This window comes from Notolepis coatsorum (genome assembly GCF_963971535.1).
Source record: "Notolepis coatsorum genome assembly, chromosome: 8".
Taxonomy (NCBI): Eukaryota; Metazoa; Chordata; class Actinopteri; order Aulopiformes; family Paralepididae; genus Notolepis; species Notolepis coatsorum.
In genome coordinates this window covers 148,392,224-148,407,531 of record NC_140172.1, presented here as the reverse complement: position 1 = coordinate 148,407,531, position 15,308 = coordinate 148,392,224, and the positions used below count along the sequence as shown (strand labels likewise).

At 43.5% G+C, this 15,308-nt stretch overlaps 1 protein-coding gene across 1 annotated transcript in view; it reads left to right on the top strand.

Moving 5' to 3' along the window:
• The window catches only part of cux1a (cut-like homeobox 1a), a gene marked incomplete at its 5' end in the record, with an annotated part of 168,706 nt that overhangs the window by 72,650 nt on the left and 80,748 nt on the right, over nucleotides 1-15,308 (top strand). Inside the window, 1 exon segment of the mRNA XM_084320602.1 lies at nucleotides 12,737-13,585. Coding sequence (XP_084176728.1) covers nucleotides 12,737-13,585 — 849 coding nt within the window.

Below are 15,308 nucleotides of genomic sequence, written 5' to 3'. Positions count from 1 at the left end.
TCCAACCAACTAACACATCCAACTGTGTATTATTGGAATGATTGATTGAAAATTTTATTACCAGATGCAGAATGGGTACAATACAGTACGGCTCAATACACACAATTGTTAAGGGAATGCAGACCTACTTTCCATAGAACTTCATTCTTAGATGCTTCTATATAAAGTAGGTAAAACAAATTAAAACGTTTTCTTTGCCCTATAGGAAAAAAACGTTTTCTTCGCCCTATTCTTTTATTAATTTTTTTAAACCTACTGTAGAGGGCCTAAACGTAACCAGTTGGAAACCAAGCATACAGTAATAAAATTAGCAATCAATCAATCAATCAACTCAATAGGCCATGCTCACTTAGATTAGAACAGCGCAGCACCCAGCTCTCTGACTATCCCCCGCGTTGCAGGCAGAGTGTGTGTGTGTGTGTGTGTGCGTGTGTGTGTGTGCGTGTGTGTGTGTGCGTGTGTGTGTGTGTGTGTGTGTGTGTGTGTGTGTGTGGGGGGGGGGGTGTGTGGCGGTGGGTGGAGACTAGAGCGAGCGCTGACAGTCGAAAGGAAAAAGAAATTGAAAAAAAAATTGAAAATTAATCAATCAATCAATCCGCGATTTTTCTTTTGTTACAGAATGATTCAAGACCCATCAATTACATCATCCAACATTGTTTAAACGACTAAGACATTCTCTGTGACAGAATCGCTTGATATTTAGTCGTTTAGTCGCTATCAACATATCCATTTGTAAAGATTATTGTCCACCTTCTTGTGATCCGGCGGAGTGATGTGATGTGGTTCGGTTGTGGGCGGGTCCTGGGCCAGCAGCGTGGAATTGTTGCCAATAAAGACGTGTAAAATGACTGTTTCAGCCAATCAGAATCGAGAAATTTGCATGCCGTTGTATAATAGACAATGATCTGTCTGTTTCTAAGCCCCAAGCTTTCACTGCAAAAGACAATTATAATAAAAAGATATATTATTATTAATAGTCATAGGGCCGCTGTGCCCCTATACCATTGTTTATGGAAAGCCCTGCATCATTTCATTGAACCATAATTATTAATACAACAGAAGGATTCAGTGTCCTTCTGAACAAGGACACATGCATCATATGAAATGCATAATGAAGCTGGCTGGTGTTGTTCAGCGCTGGCCATTCACTCAGACCATAGGGTTCAGCGCTGGCCATTCCCTCAGACCATATAATAATAATAAATCAAATGTCTATAGCGCCTTTCAGGAAACCCAAGGTCGCTTCACAATCAAGAGGGCTAGGGAAAGGGGGCAATAGGGGGAAAGGGGGGGGATGAGGGCAGGTAAAGGGATAATGAACCTAATCTAATCTAAACTAACTAATGGGGAAAAGCCTTGGTGAAGAGGTGTGTTTTGAGAGCAGTTTTGAAAGTGTCCAGGGTTGGGGCGTTGCGGATTTCAGTGGGGAGAGAGTTCCAGAGGGTAGGGGTCGTACACGCTGAAGGCTCTGTCATGGTTCAGCGCTGACCATTCACTCAGACCATACGGTTCAGCGCTGGCCATTCACTCAGACCTTACGGTTCAGCGCTGGCCATTCACTCAGACCATACGGTTCAGCGCTGACCATTCACTCAGACCTTATGGTTCAGCGCTGACCATTCACTCAGACCATACGGTTCAGCGCTGACCATTCACTCAGACCTTATGGTTCAGCGCTGGCCATTCACTCAGACCTTATGGTTCAGTGCTGGCCATTCACTCAGACCTTACGGTTCAGCGCTGGCCATTCACTCAGACCTTATGGTTCAGCGCTGGCCATTCACTCAGACCATACGGTTCAGCGCTGACCATTCACTCAGACCATACGGTTCAGCGCTGACCATTCACTCAGACCTTATGGTTCAGCGCTGACCATTCACTCAGACCGTATGGTTCAGCGCTGGCCATTCACTCAGACCTTACGATTCAGCGCTGGCCATTCACTCAGACCATATGGTTCAGCGCTGGCCATTCACTCAGACCTTATGGTTCAGCGCTGGCCATTCACTCAGACCATACGGTTCAGCGCTGGCCATTCACTCAGACCTTATGGTTCAGCGCTGGCCATTCACTCAGACCGTATGGTTCAGCGCTGGCCATTCACTCAGACCTTATGGTTCAGCGCTGGCCATTCACTCAGACCGTATGGTTCAGCGCTGGCCATTCACTCAGACCGTATGGTTCAGGGCTGGCCATTCACTCAGACCTTACGGTTCAGCGCTGGCCATTCACTCAGACCTTATGGTTCAGCGCTGGCCATTCACTCAGACCTTATGGTTCAGCACTGGCCATTCACTCAGACCTTATGGTTCAGCGCTGGCCATTCACTCAGACCTTATGGTTCAGGGCTGGCCATTCACTCAGACCTTACGGTTCAGCGCTGGCCATTCACTCAGACACTGGAACGACACTATTACTTATTAAAAAATATTCAACAAACTTTCAGTTCTTATTTATAAAAGACACAAATAAAATATGGGGGGAACAATAATATAATATTATATATTCAATATGTCAAGGGTAAATAATACGAGTAAAGATAGTAGTGGTTAGTTTGCTTCCTGTTTGGGCAGTTTGACAGTGGAACGTCGTCCAACTCTCTGCGTAGCAGTGTGCACTGGGGCCTCATTGATCAACTTCCGACTCCTTCGTTCGAAGGCGATGAGAAAAACAGATGGAGGTCATACCTATAACATTCATACTTAGGCTAATGATACAAATTGGTGTTCACTTTTACGGCACACTTTTACTCACAGAAGATTGGAGAAATTCATGGAAATGCTCTTAAACGTAAAGAAGATTAATAAATCACAACTTTGGCTTGGATTTGGTCCTTAGTCGAAATAAGGTGATTTATCTCTATTTGTCTGAACTAAACTATTCAGTGCAGTGTGTATCCAGAACCTTTTAACGTGGTTGATTTCTTTCCATCGGGAACTCACTTCACCACGTCATTTGCTCTGTGGAACCTGTTTAAAGGTGCTATAGTTAACATTCTCTGTGGAACCTGTTTAAAGGTGCTATAGTTAACATTATCTGTGGAACCTGTTTAAATGTGCTATAGTTAACATTATCTGTGGAACCTGTTTAAATGTGCTATAGTTAACATTATCTGTAGAACCTGTTTAAAGGTGCTATAGTTAACATTCTCTGTGGAACCTGTTTAAAGGTGCTATATAGTTAACATTCTCTGTGGAACCTGTTTAAAGTTTCAAGTTCAAGTTTCAAGTTTCTTTAATAGTTGTCATACAGAAGTACAGAATACTTTTATACAAAATGCTTCTTACTGCTCCAGATACTGTGCTAGACAAGATAAGTATGAAATAAAATAGTATAGCATGTAAAATAGAAGTAAAAATAGAGGTCACAGTGTTCAGTATAGACATATGTACAATGTTCGATGCAGAGTAGAAGTAACTGAGTTACCATACAATATACAATATACTATGCAATGTACTAATATACAATACTATATAGTGCAAAGCAGAAATGGGATGAGGTACAATTTAGGTACAATTTACAGTAAGATGTACGAGTTGTAGTGCAAATCCTTTACCAATAAATATAAAGTGTGTTTAGGTGATCTAAAGTGTGGAGAGTGGGTGCTGCAGTGTGTTGTTTGTTTAAAGTGAGTGTGTGCGTGTGGGTGTGTGTGCTGTGTGCATTTGATGGTTGTTGCATAGTGTTTATTGTTCGTTGAGCAGCCTGATGGCCTGGGGATAGAAGCTTCTTCTGAGTCTTTCTGTGCTCGCCTTAAGACTCCGGTATCGCTTGCCTGACCGCAGCAGTTCAAAGAGGCAGTTGTTCGGGTGGCTGGAGTCCTTGATGATTATCTTAGCCTTACCCCTGCACCGCTTGTTGTAAATGTTCTGGAGGGTGGGAAGCCCCCCTCCAATTGTGCGTTCGGCTGAACGTGTCACTCTTTGTAGTCTGCTACGGTCTTGTGCAGTGCTATTCCCAAACCAGGAGGTGATGTTGCCAGTCAGGATGCTCTCTATTGTACATGAGTAGAAGTTCTTGAGGATCTTCTGACTGACTTGGAACTTCCTTAGGCGCCTGAGGAAGTAGAGGCGTTGTCGTGCCTTCTTCACAACACTGTCAATGTGTGTGGTCCATGTCAAGTCCTCCGAGGTACTTGAAACTGTTCACTCTCTCAACCGGTGCCCCGTCGATGCTGAGGGGGCTGTAGTCCTTGACCCCCGACCTCCTGAAGTCCACAATCATCTCTTTTGTTTTGCTGACGTTCAGGGAGAGGCAGTTCTCCTGACACCACTGTGACAGATTCTCTACCTCTTCCAGGTAGGCCCTCTCGTCGTTGGCAGAGATCAGGCCCACCACTACTGTGTCATCAGCAAATTTGATGATTGTGTTGTTGTTCCGCTGTGCCACGCAGTCATGTGTGTACAGGGAGTAGAGGAGGGGGCTCAGAACACAGCCCTGGGGGGCCCCTATGTTGAGCGTGATGGATGAGGAGGTGCAGTTGCCTGCTCTTACCACCTGGGGTCTGCCCGTCAGGAAGTCCAAGACCCACTGGCAGAGGTCATAGTTCAAGCCCAGGTCCCTGAGCTTGGCTATGAGTTTGGAGGGGACTATGGTATTGAATGCTGAGCTGTAGTCGATGAACAGCATTCTCACATAGTTCCCCTGCCTCTTGTCCAGGTGCTATAGTTAACATTCTCTCTGGAACCTGTTTAAAGGTGCTATAGTTAACATTCAGCCACTAGATCACCAGTGTGTCATTCATCCACTCAGGTGAATTCCACGTGGGGAAAATGGGAAGTACAGTAGGGAGGGGATACATGCACGCAACATGTAAACAACAACATTCATTTTTGGACCCGCAAAAACATATTTTTAATAAATCAATAAGGTTTTGGGGGGAACGCAATACTTTTATTCCACAATTTTCTATGAGCTCTGTGGATGTATTATTTATAAATGTAAAAAGATTATCTCAATTTAAGGCCTTAAAAGGTTTGGGGGGCAACCCGGCTGTCGGGAAATGAAATAATATTAAATATATGACATTTTTTTATATGTTTTCAGCGGGGCTACCGGGAGCTTGGTGCGTCTGGCGAGAGCTTATATGAAGTGCAGTCACCAGTTCAGTGTCGCTATGTGTTTTTTTGTTTCGTTTTTTTTTGCTAGTATGGTCGTGAAATTGGTATTCATTTTACTCTTAAGTGGTCTTAAAAAGTCTTAAATTGAACTTGTTGAAACCTGCAGATACTCTGTATACGTTTAACAGCCTACGTTGGAGATCTTCTAAAAACACGTCTGCACGAGGACACATACAGTATCTCCTCTAGGAGATGAGCGAGGGAGGGACCTTCAGGCTTCCTCTGTGTGTTTCTTTGGAACAGCCTTTAATATGGTAGCAATTCTTTCAAATCAAATCAGATCTAATTTATTTGTATAGCCCAAGGTCACGTGGAATTGCCCCCATGGGCTGTACGAGTCAAGAAGAAACATCACAATAGATCAAGAACAAAAACCACCATGAAATCCAAATATGCGACACTTCCAGACTTTTCCCCAATGAAGATAAGGAACGACTCACTAAAAACCTAGCAACATGGGGGGAAAAAACACCACAGGCGGCGTGGAGGAGAGAAACCTCAGATGGGAGGTTCAAAGGGGGATCCCCCAACAGGATGTCGGTGATAATATAGTGTTGCTATGGATGATAGATGGATGGAGAATAGAACAGGCGAGTACTTGGTATGTATGTATATATACATGTAAAGAAACACATATACATACATACATGGTAGCAATAGTATCTAAAGTACAATAGAGAACATTTAACAATTTTAATAAATAGAGATAAGAACCAAAAAAAAAGCTTTGCAATACGAGCGCTGGTATGAAAATAAGATAAAGGCTAAAAGTCGAGGCTCGGAGCTCAAAGTGTCAGAGTCATATTCCCCAGGGGGCAGGAGAACCGCTCGGGTCCAGTTGAAGTAGAGCGGGCCAGGTTAGATGCCGGTCAACTGAGGGTGACGAGTAGAGTGGATCCATCGCACCTGTGGTCGTCAGATCCGGTTTGAGGAAGAATAGCCGCTGCAGTCGACACTGTCAAACCTTATCAAGGATCTTATAAAACCTGCTCTCAGGACTGGATTACACTACATGTTCCTCAATGTAGGAGTTTATCAAACCTGCTCCCAGGACTGGATTACACTACATGTTCCTCAATATAGGATCTTATCAAACCTGCTCTCAGGACTGGATTACACTACATGTTCCTCAATATAGGATCTTATCAAACCTGCTCTCAGGACTGGATCACACTACATGTTCCTCAATGTAGGAGTTTATCAAACCTGCTCCCAGGACTGGATTACACTACATGTTCCTCAATATAGGATCTTATCAAACCTGCTCTCAGGACTGGATTACACTACATGTTCCTCAATATAGGATCTTATCAAACCTGCTCTCAGGACTGGATCACACTACATGTTCCTCAATGTAGGAGTTTATCAAACCTGCTCCCAGGACTGGATTACACTACATGTTCCTCAATATAGGATCTTATCAAACCTGCTCCCAGGACTGGATCACACTACATGTTCCTCAATGTAGGAGTTTATCAAACCTGCTCCCAGGACTGGATTACACTACATGTTCCTCAATGTAGGATCTTATCAAACCTGCTTGCAGGACTGGATTACTGGATTAATGCATCACTCCTGGATTTCCCCAAGGGGATCAATAAAGGAATATCTTATCTTATCTTATATTATCTTATATTATCTTATCTTATATTATCTTATTTTATCTTACACTGCATGTTCCTCGGGTCAATTCCGAACTCGAACAGACTGCGTTTAGATTTTATGCTCCGGATTTGTGGAATAACCTACAAAGCACTTTGCATATATTATCTCCCTGGTGACATTGTGGGCATTTTAAAATTATGCTTTTAAAAACATCATCGGCATCATTGAAAACGAGACTCCGCCCTCCATAACCTCAGAGGATCTAAATAAAGGTTATAAAAAAAAAATCAAAAAAAAGTGGATATAACCTCCGAGCATCACGATATAGGACCTCGTAATGAACCGAGCCCTGACCCGCACCGCTATACGCTGTCCAGTGGACCCGCGGACAGACGGCCCCACGGGGGGCGGGGTCCGCGCCAGGGGTTTGGGGGGCGGGCGGAGGTGGTTCATGGTCATCCTGTATGTTAATGACACCCAGGGGCTCATGCTTCCGTCCCAGTTTGCTCTTCTACACACATGCTGCCCTTGGCTGCTCCCAAAATGTCATCCCAATTGGCTCTGCCGCCTCTGCCAGTCAGAGAAGAGAGGCGTTCCAGCTGCCTTCATTGGGGGGGGACGGGGGGGGGCCCTTTTCCTTTATTTTTTACCTTGGGTCGATGTAGAGTCAGGGCTCCTCTATCTCTCCTTCTGTTCTAGCCTGGTGCCGTTTATAAAAGGCCCAATCTCTCGAACTGCGTAACGTAATCACGGAATGTCTGCATAATAGTTCTCTGTCTTTCAGTGTGGCTGCCTGATGCCTCGTGTCTGTCTGCACGGCGGTGAAGTAGCTTAACGGGGAAATTTTTTTAGTCCTTTTCAACAAGTTAATATAGGTCTCTGAGGTCCCTAAACATGTCTTTGGAGTTTTGTGCTGAAAAAACACACTCAGATTCAGCATTCTAGCAGCATCTATACCTCTCTGTTTCAGTCATGTTTTCAATGGGCTTGAGGCCATCTTGCACGCACACATTTTCATCAAGATATCTTCACACACATACATGCAAGCTCACAAAGTCTTATTGACTATGGCGATTGTGGCTGCAGTTCTGAATGGCTCATTTCAAGAGGGAGGGTTCTTGTCACGGCTGAACTGCAGAAAAGGCACGGTGCACATGTTAAAAATGTCTCAGTGTTGGGACAACCCCTCATTCTGTAAAAACAATGCAACACACAGGAAAAGAAAGGCCATTTTCACAATGGGCCCTTTTTAACATTGGAAACGCATGTTATTACTGTTCTACTGTGACTAGTTTACAAGATCCATGTTTCTGTATATCAGCACATGGCAACCGTTGTCTCTTCCATTGCCATGTGCAAAACAATGGTTGTTATGGCTACATGCAGCCATGTTGGAAGATACAGAACTACACAAACATTCCGTGCAAGGCCTCTATTGTTTGACCTGTAGACCGGAAACAAGATTTCTTGGAACTTTCTTAAAGTGATAATGTGTAATGGTGACACCTGCTGGCTGCAAGCGGTACTCTCTCTGTGTTTTCAATACATTTCCATCGAGCGTCGTTGCTTTCTTAGTTAGCATGTAGACTTTACGCAGAGCTCATTCTTGGTTTCTTGGTGGTCGAGGTGGCTGTGTGTTGGCTTTCCATTGTTGCAAATAAAATACTCCCACGCTCACGGAGCAGCGGAACTGAGTGTTGTAGTACTCGAGTGGAGGACTTGGACTCGAGTCTGAGTTCTGGACTGATTTCCAGGACTCGTGACTCGACTTGGACTTGAGCACTGATGACTCGGACTTGGACTTGGACTCAAGCATTGACTGCATTCGGACTCGGAAGGTGCATCTGTAATATTACATTTGTAAAGAACCCAAGTTTCAAGTTTCAAGTTTTGATTTATTTGTCACATAGGCCTATAAGGTACATGTACATTACAGTGAAATGCTTGGTTCTGTATGAGCCTCCTGAGATTGTGCTTCATACACTAAAAGTCAAGAGAATGAAGACCAAACACTATACAAATAAATACAATATACAAACTAAAGTACAAACTAAAGTACAAACGGCAAAAATCAGGTAGGGATGTAGTGCAAATCTTTTAGTAATAAATAGATTAAATATGGTGTTGTGTTAACTGCCCTGGAGTATAGTTTATTGAGTAAAATGTAAACAGAAACGTGCCGTTTGGAAGCGCTGTTGTCACGACAACTCTGTTGTGTTGCATCGTGGGCTTGATTAGGTCAGGTTTTGCATTTTGTGTTTTTGACTAATGCAGTTACAGTAGGGCTGGAGGCCACGGCTTCTTCATGATTTAAAGTGTGAGAGAGAGAGAGAGAGAGAGAGAGAGAGAGAGAGAGAGAGAGAGAGAGAGAGAGAGAGAGAGAGAGAGAGAGAGAGAGAGAGAGAGAGAGAGAGAGAGAGAGAGAGAGAGAGAGAGAGAGAGAGAGAGAGAGAGAGAGAGGTTCTACAGACGTGTAAACATTCTTACCACTGACTGGAGTTAGAATGGCTTGCGGTTTTAGATTAGATTAAAATGTATTGTCATCATACAGTTCAAGTACAGTACAATGGAAATAAGTTGGCATCCAACCAGAGTGCAAATACAACAGTGACAATGTAACAGTGTTAACAATATACAATGTACAAGTGATTAAACTGGAATATTATATATAAATTAGTACTACTGAGTATGATAATAATGCTAATCTGATGTATGCACAGTGTTACAGTATTAGTATATACAGTGATACAGGTATACAAATACATTATGGTTGGGACAGGGATATCAGATATTGATATAATATATACAGGTATGTGAACAAGGATATATGCAGATATATCCAACCGTTGTAGATATACACACACACACACACGGTTTATGGTGAGGTAGGTCAGTTCCCCACGCATGTGAAGATGTTAAGGAACACATGTATCCCCTCGTCGCACTGCCTCTCCGTGACGCCTGGTTTGATCACAGGGATCCTGCCGTCTCTCGTGGGAGAGACGTGAGGTCACTGAGAGGTGAGGGGTTAGAGGTCACAGAGAGGTGAGGCTCAGGGACCATATAGTCCATTATGACTGTGAGGACTTTGATGTGATGATAATAATAATAATAATAATAATAATAATAATAATAATAATAATAATAATAATAATAATAATAATAATAATAATAATAATAATAATTAACGTTATGTGTACAGCACCTTTCATACAAGGATTGCAGCTCAAAGTGCTTCGCAACAGAAAAAAGACATACGGCATAAAATGAGCACATAGAGTGCAGACATATAAAATCAGTTTTTCACATTAGGATCTAACATCCCAATAGGCCACCTTGTTTATGGTTTGATTCTGTTGCAGTTTTAAAATAGACAGAGTAAAATGGTGCAATAGTCAGGGGTGTGATTTCTCCGTTTTAACCGGATTTCCTAAAATCCTAAAAGCAAGATAAAAAAATATTAATAAAGAAATAAAAACATTGTAAAAAAATATATATATATTTTTTTTAATTATAATATTGAGGGTGCCCCAGTGGCGAACCACATAGCGCGCTCAGCCGCGACACGGCCGACCCGGGTTCGACTCCCGAACCCGCCGTTATTTGCCGAATGTCTTCCCCCCACTCTGTCTCCCATTCCTCCTCTGTCTCTCTCTACTGGACTGCCCAGTAGCAATAAAGCGATAAAGCGATAAATCTTTAAAAAAAAATATATAATATTGAGCTTTATGTATGTTTTGATTATTTTTCCACCTGGTCTAAGCGAAAGGCAAGCATCGTCCAGTTAATGTGAAGCTCTGTAGAAACATCAAACTCTCAAGCATGAGGTACAGAAGCCAACCTACTAGACATAACCAAGGAGAAATGTCACCACCTTCATTCTCAAAATCTACCTGAGAGCAAAAGAAAAGCAAGTCCATTAGTCCAACTGCAGCCCTTTGCAGTAGGCAAGACTTCCAGAGAAGGCAGTTACAGGTGTTGCACAATCTGGTTGCAAAGAAGAAAAGATAAGGTCCTAACCAGGGGCGGGGCTAGGGGGTGGCTACTTGGGCTCAAGCCCCGAATGTTTTCTGAAAAGCCCAGAATCTATTAAAAAAAGAAAAATAATTATAAATTTTTTTTTTTTTTTTTTGGGACAATGAATCATTGTTACATGAAAATATGTTTGCACCAGATTTAGCAGAAGCTAATTTCCATCTGTAGTCTATCCAGCTGCGAACTGTATTTGAGTGAGTTAAGTCTTTTATAAATCAAAAAGACGCTGAAAACCAGATCCATGCCTTTATCTCAAGCCAACTCGACTACTGTAATGCACTCCTTACCGGCCTCCCGAAAAAATACGATGATAACTATTTTATTGCAATGCACTATTGCATTATTTTATTCTATTTACCAACTATTTTATTGCACTGCACTATTTTACTTTGTATCAGTGATAATCAAACCGTAAACAAAGACGCCTATTAACACTTTCAGTGCCAGATGGCGCTGTTTACTGTTACTGTTGAAAGGCCAGCGCCTTTTAACATGGGGATATGTGGCTGTGTTTGCAGGCCTAAAGCTATATTATATATTATAGCTATGGATCTAATAATATAGTCGATTGTCATTGAGTTTCTTCCGGTCAAGATGCAAAAAACAGATCATTTTTCCATCCATACATTTCCGTTTTATACCGTCGTGAATATGAGTGTAGTTTCAGGGTGGTCTGGTGTCATTTCCAAAATGACAGACACCAAGCCACATAGTTTCAAATGGAGTGCAATAGCGGCCGCAAGGTGTTAGGCGGCGGTATTGGACTTTTGAGATCTCAGACCCATCCCCAGTGATAACACAGGCTGCCGGCATGTCTTTATGACTCGAAATATCGAATAAAAGAAACAACGATGAAAACCCGACTATACTCGGGTTTTTCGCTCAACGTTCTGCGAGTTAACCCTAGATCTTAGAAAAACAATGTGATTTAATGTTCTATGTCTTACCTTGACTTTGTCTATTTTGCTGCTATCTATTTTATGCTTTATGTCTGCACTTTATGCATTGCTCTTGATCTGCCAATGTTGTGCTCATTTTATGCCTGTCTTTTTGTACTGCTGTGAAGCACTTTGAGCTGCAATTCTTGTATGAAAGGTGCTATATAAACACAGTGTATTATTATTATTATTATTATTATAAATTATTATAGTTTGCTTCATTAATTAAAGGGTGTGAATTTAAGTGTTCTCTAGTGCCTTTTGTCCGCTTTAAGGTGGTGGTATAAGTTAAAGGTTGTGGTGTCGAAGTAAAAAAAATCCGTCTGGGCTAAGCCCCGGATCTCCTACAATCCTAAACGTTAGTGTTTGAGCCAGGATGACTTGGGAGGGGTCAAGATGACCCCCTTTAAATTTCTTAGGGGGACACTGAGATATTTGATTCATTTTCTTTGTCCCTTTCCTCTCCCACCTTCCTCTTCCCTGTGAACAGTTCAATCTATACACATAAAATGTGTTCATTCATTCAAATGGAGTGTTTATAAAAACAAAAGATCGTTTCGAAAATGTTCAGTTTTTTGTCTTAAGGCGCAATCACAGTTTCTGAATGACTTTACAGAAACACCAGAGCAGCTCCTTCTCACTTTGAGTTTCTTTACAAAGGTCCGTTCTAAATATACTTTATAGAACAATTCATACAACGGGGCAGCTCTCTCTCACTTTGAGTTTGTATATGATACCATTCCCCTGGACGTGTTCTTGTTATCCCTTGATTGATTGATTGATTGAATGATTGATTGATTGATTGATTGATTGATTGATTGATTGATTGATTGAAAACTGTATTAACAGATTGCAGAATGGGTCCAATACAGTACGGCTCAATACACACAATTGTTAAGGGGATGCAGACCAGAGAAAGACTTTCGTCTTGTTTACATCAGGGTCCCCCATTTTCAATTCATCAAGTATGTCTCCTGTAGCTCTCCACTTCTTTGCCGTGTAGATCAGATACTGATGCGTTTGATCCGTGTCTCGCAGGTGCATCGGGTCAAAAGGTCAAGGAGACGTCGGACGGGCCTCAGCGCCTCCACGCCACCTCCATGAACAGCACCCTGCAGGGATCTCCTCCTCCTCCTCCTCCTCCTCCTCCTCCTCCGTCTCACCACCTCCTGCACACGGGGGGCGTCGGCAAGGCCGCCTCCGACGACGCCCCCCCCGTCGCCGCCGCCAACGGCACCCACCACTTCCCGGGGGTGGCGTCGGCGGGCGGCAGGCAGGACTTCTTGGGCTCGGCCTCCATGGCGTCGGCCAGCACTGCCTTTCCCCTGGCGGGCAAGATAGCACTGAACTCCCTGCTGCACCGGCAGCTCATGCAGACCTTCTACTCCAAGGCCCTGCAGGACTCCGTGTCGGCCTCGGGGGGCCCCGCGCTGCTCTTCTCCCCGGCGCACTACGCCGCCCCCGGGCCCCTGCCCACCGCCCACCAGCACCCCCAGAGCCAGCAGCAGCAGCAGCACCAGCAGCACCCCCAGAGCCAGCAGCAGCAGCAGTCGTCGGGGAGCCCGGACGTCAACGGCTTGGCCCCCTCGCCCTGCCAGTCGGAGGGGGCCGGGAGCGTGTCGGAGGTGGGGGGGGCGGAGGACATGGACACGTCGGAGATCGCGCGGCAGGTCAAGGAGCAGCTGATCAAGCACAACATCGGCCAGAGGATCTTCGGACACTACGTGCTGGGCCTGTCGCAGGGCTCGGTCAGCGAGATCCTGGCCCGGCCCAAGCCCTGGAGCAAGCTGACCATCCGGGGCAAGGAGCCCTTCAACAAGATGAGGCAGTTCCTGTCCGACGAGCAGAACATCCTGGTCCTGCGGAGCATCCAGGGGCGCCAGAGAGGTGAGGGGTCAGGGAGGGGTCAGAGGTCACAGAGAGGGGAGGGGTCAGAGGTTACAGAGAGGTGAGGGGTCAGGGAGGGGTCAGAGGTCACAGAGAGGGGAGGGGTCAGAGGTTACAGAGAGGTGAGTTCTCAGGGAGGGGTGAGAGGTCACAGAGAGGGGAGGGGTCACAGAGAGGTGAGGGGTCAGAGGTCACAGAGAGGTGAGGGGTCAGAGGTAACAGAGAGGTGAGGGGTCACAGAGAGGCGAGGGGTCACAGAGAGGTGAGGGGTTAGAGGTTACAGACAGTGGCACTGATTGAAGTGTGTACTACTAGTTGAATCATTGTGTACTGTATATTATAGTGTGTGCTACTAGTTGAATAGTATAGTGTATAGTATAGTGTATAGTATAGTATAGTGTGGGTACTACTAGTTGAATAGTATAGTATAGTGTGGGTACTACTAGTTGAATAGTATAGTATAGTGTGGGTACTACTAGTTGAATAGTATAGTATAGTGTGGGTACTACTAGTTGAATAGTATAGTATAGTGTGGGTACTACTAGTTGAATAGTAATAGTATAGTGTGGGTACTACTAGTTGAATAGTATAGTATAGTGTGGGTACTACTAGTTGAATAGTATAGTATAGTGTGGGTACTACTAGTTGAATAGTATAGTATAGTGTGGTACTACTAGTTGAATAGTATAGTATAGTGTGGGTACTACTAGTTGAATAGTATAGTATAGTGTGGGTACTACTAGTTGAATAGTATAGTATAGTGTGGGTACTACTAGTTGAATAGTATAGTATAGTGTGGGTACTACTAGTTGAATAGTATAGTATAGTGTGGGTACTACTAGTTGAATAGTATAGTATAGTGTGGGTACTACTAGTTGAATAGTATAGTATAGTGTGGGTACTACTAGTTGAATAGTATAGTATAGTGTGGGTGCTACTAGTTGAATAGTATAGTATAGTTGTGGGTACTACTAGTTGAATAGTATAGTATAGTGTGGGTACTACTAGTTGAATAGTATAGTATAGTGTGGGTACTACTAGTTGAATAGTATAGTATAGTGTGGGTACTACTAGTTGAATAGTATAGTATAGTGTGGGTACTACTAGTTGAATAGTATAGTATAGTGTGGGTACTACTAGTTGAATAGTATAGTATAGTGTGGGTGCTACTAGTTGAATAGTATAGTATAGTGTGGGTACTACTAGTTGAATAGTATAGTATAGTGTGGGTACTACTAGTTGAATAGTATAGTATAGTGTGGGTACTACTAGTTGAATAGTATAGTATAGTGTGGGTACTACTAGTTGAATAGTATAGTATAGTGTGGGTACTACTAGTTGAATAGTATAGTATAGTGTGGGTACTACTAGTTGAATCTTTGTATAATCGGCCGTGGCCTGTTTTCAATACTTTGATCAATTAATTTAGACGGCTTCCTTGAATAGGTAGAATTCACAATAATGACAGCATACACTGCACTCCAGGAGGGTGGACTGACGCTGTTCTTCAGCCTGGCAGACTCAATGATCTGCTCTCATGCGACATATGAGACAGAATATAGTAACTTCTGTCAAAATGATTTATATATATTTTCTTGTATCCTCTCTTGTATCTCTCTCTTTTCTGCATCATCTCTGTCCCTGGCTGCACCTGCCCTGAACGAGGGAATGAAACACGTGGAGGAGGTGGAAGTGGAAGTTCTCAGTGCACGCGGCGTGTCTG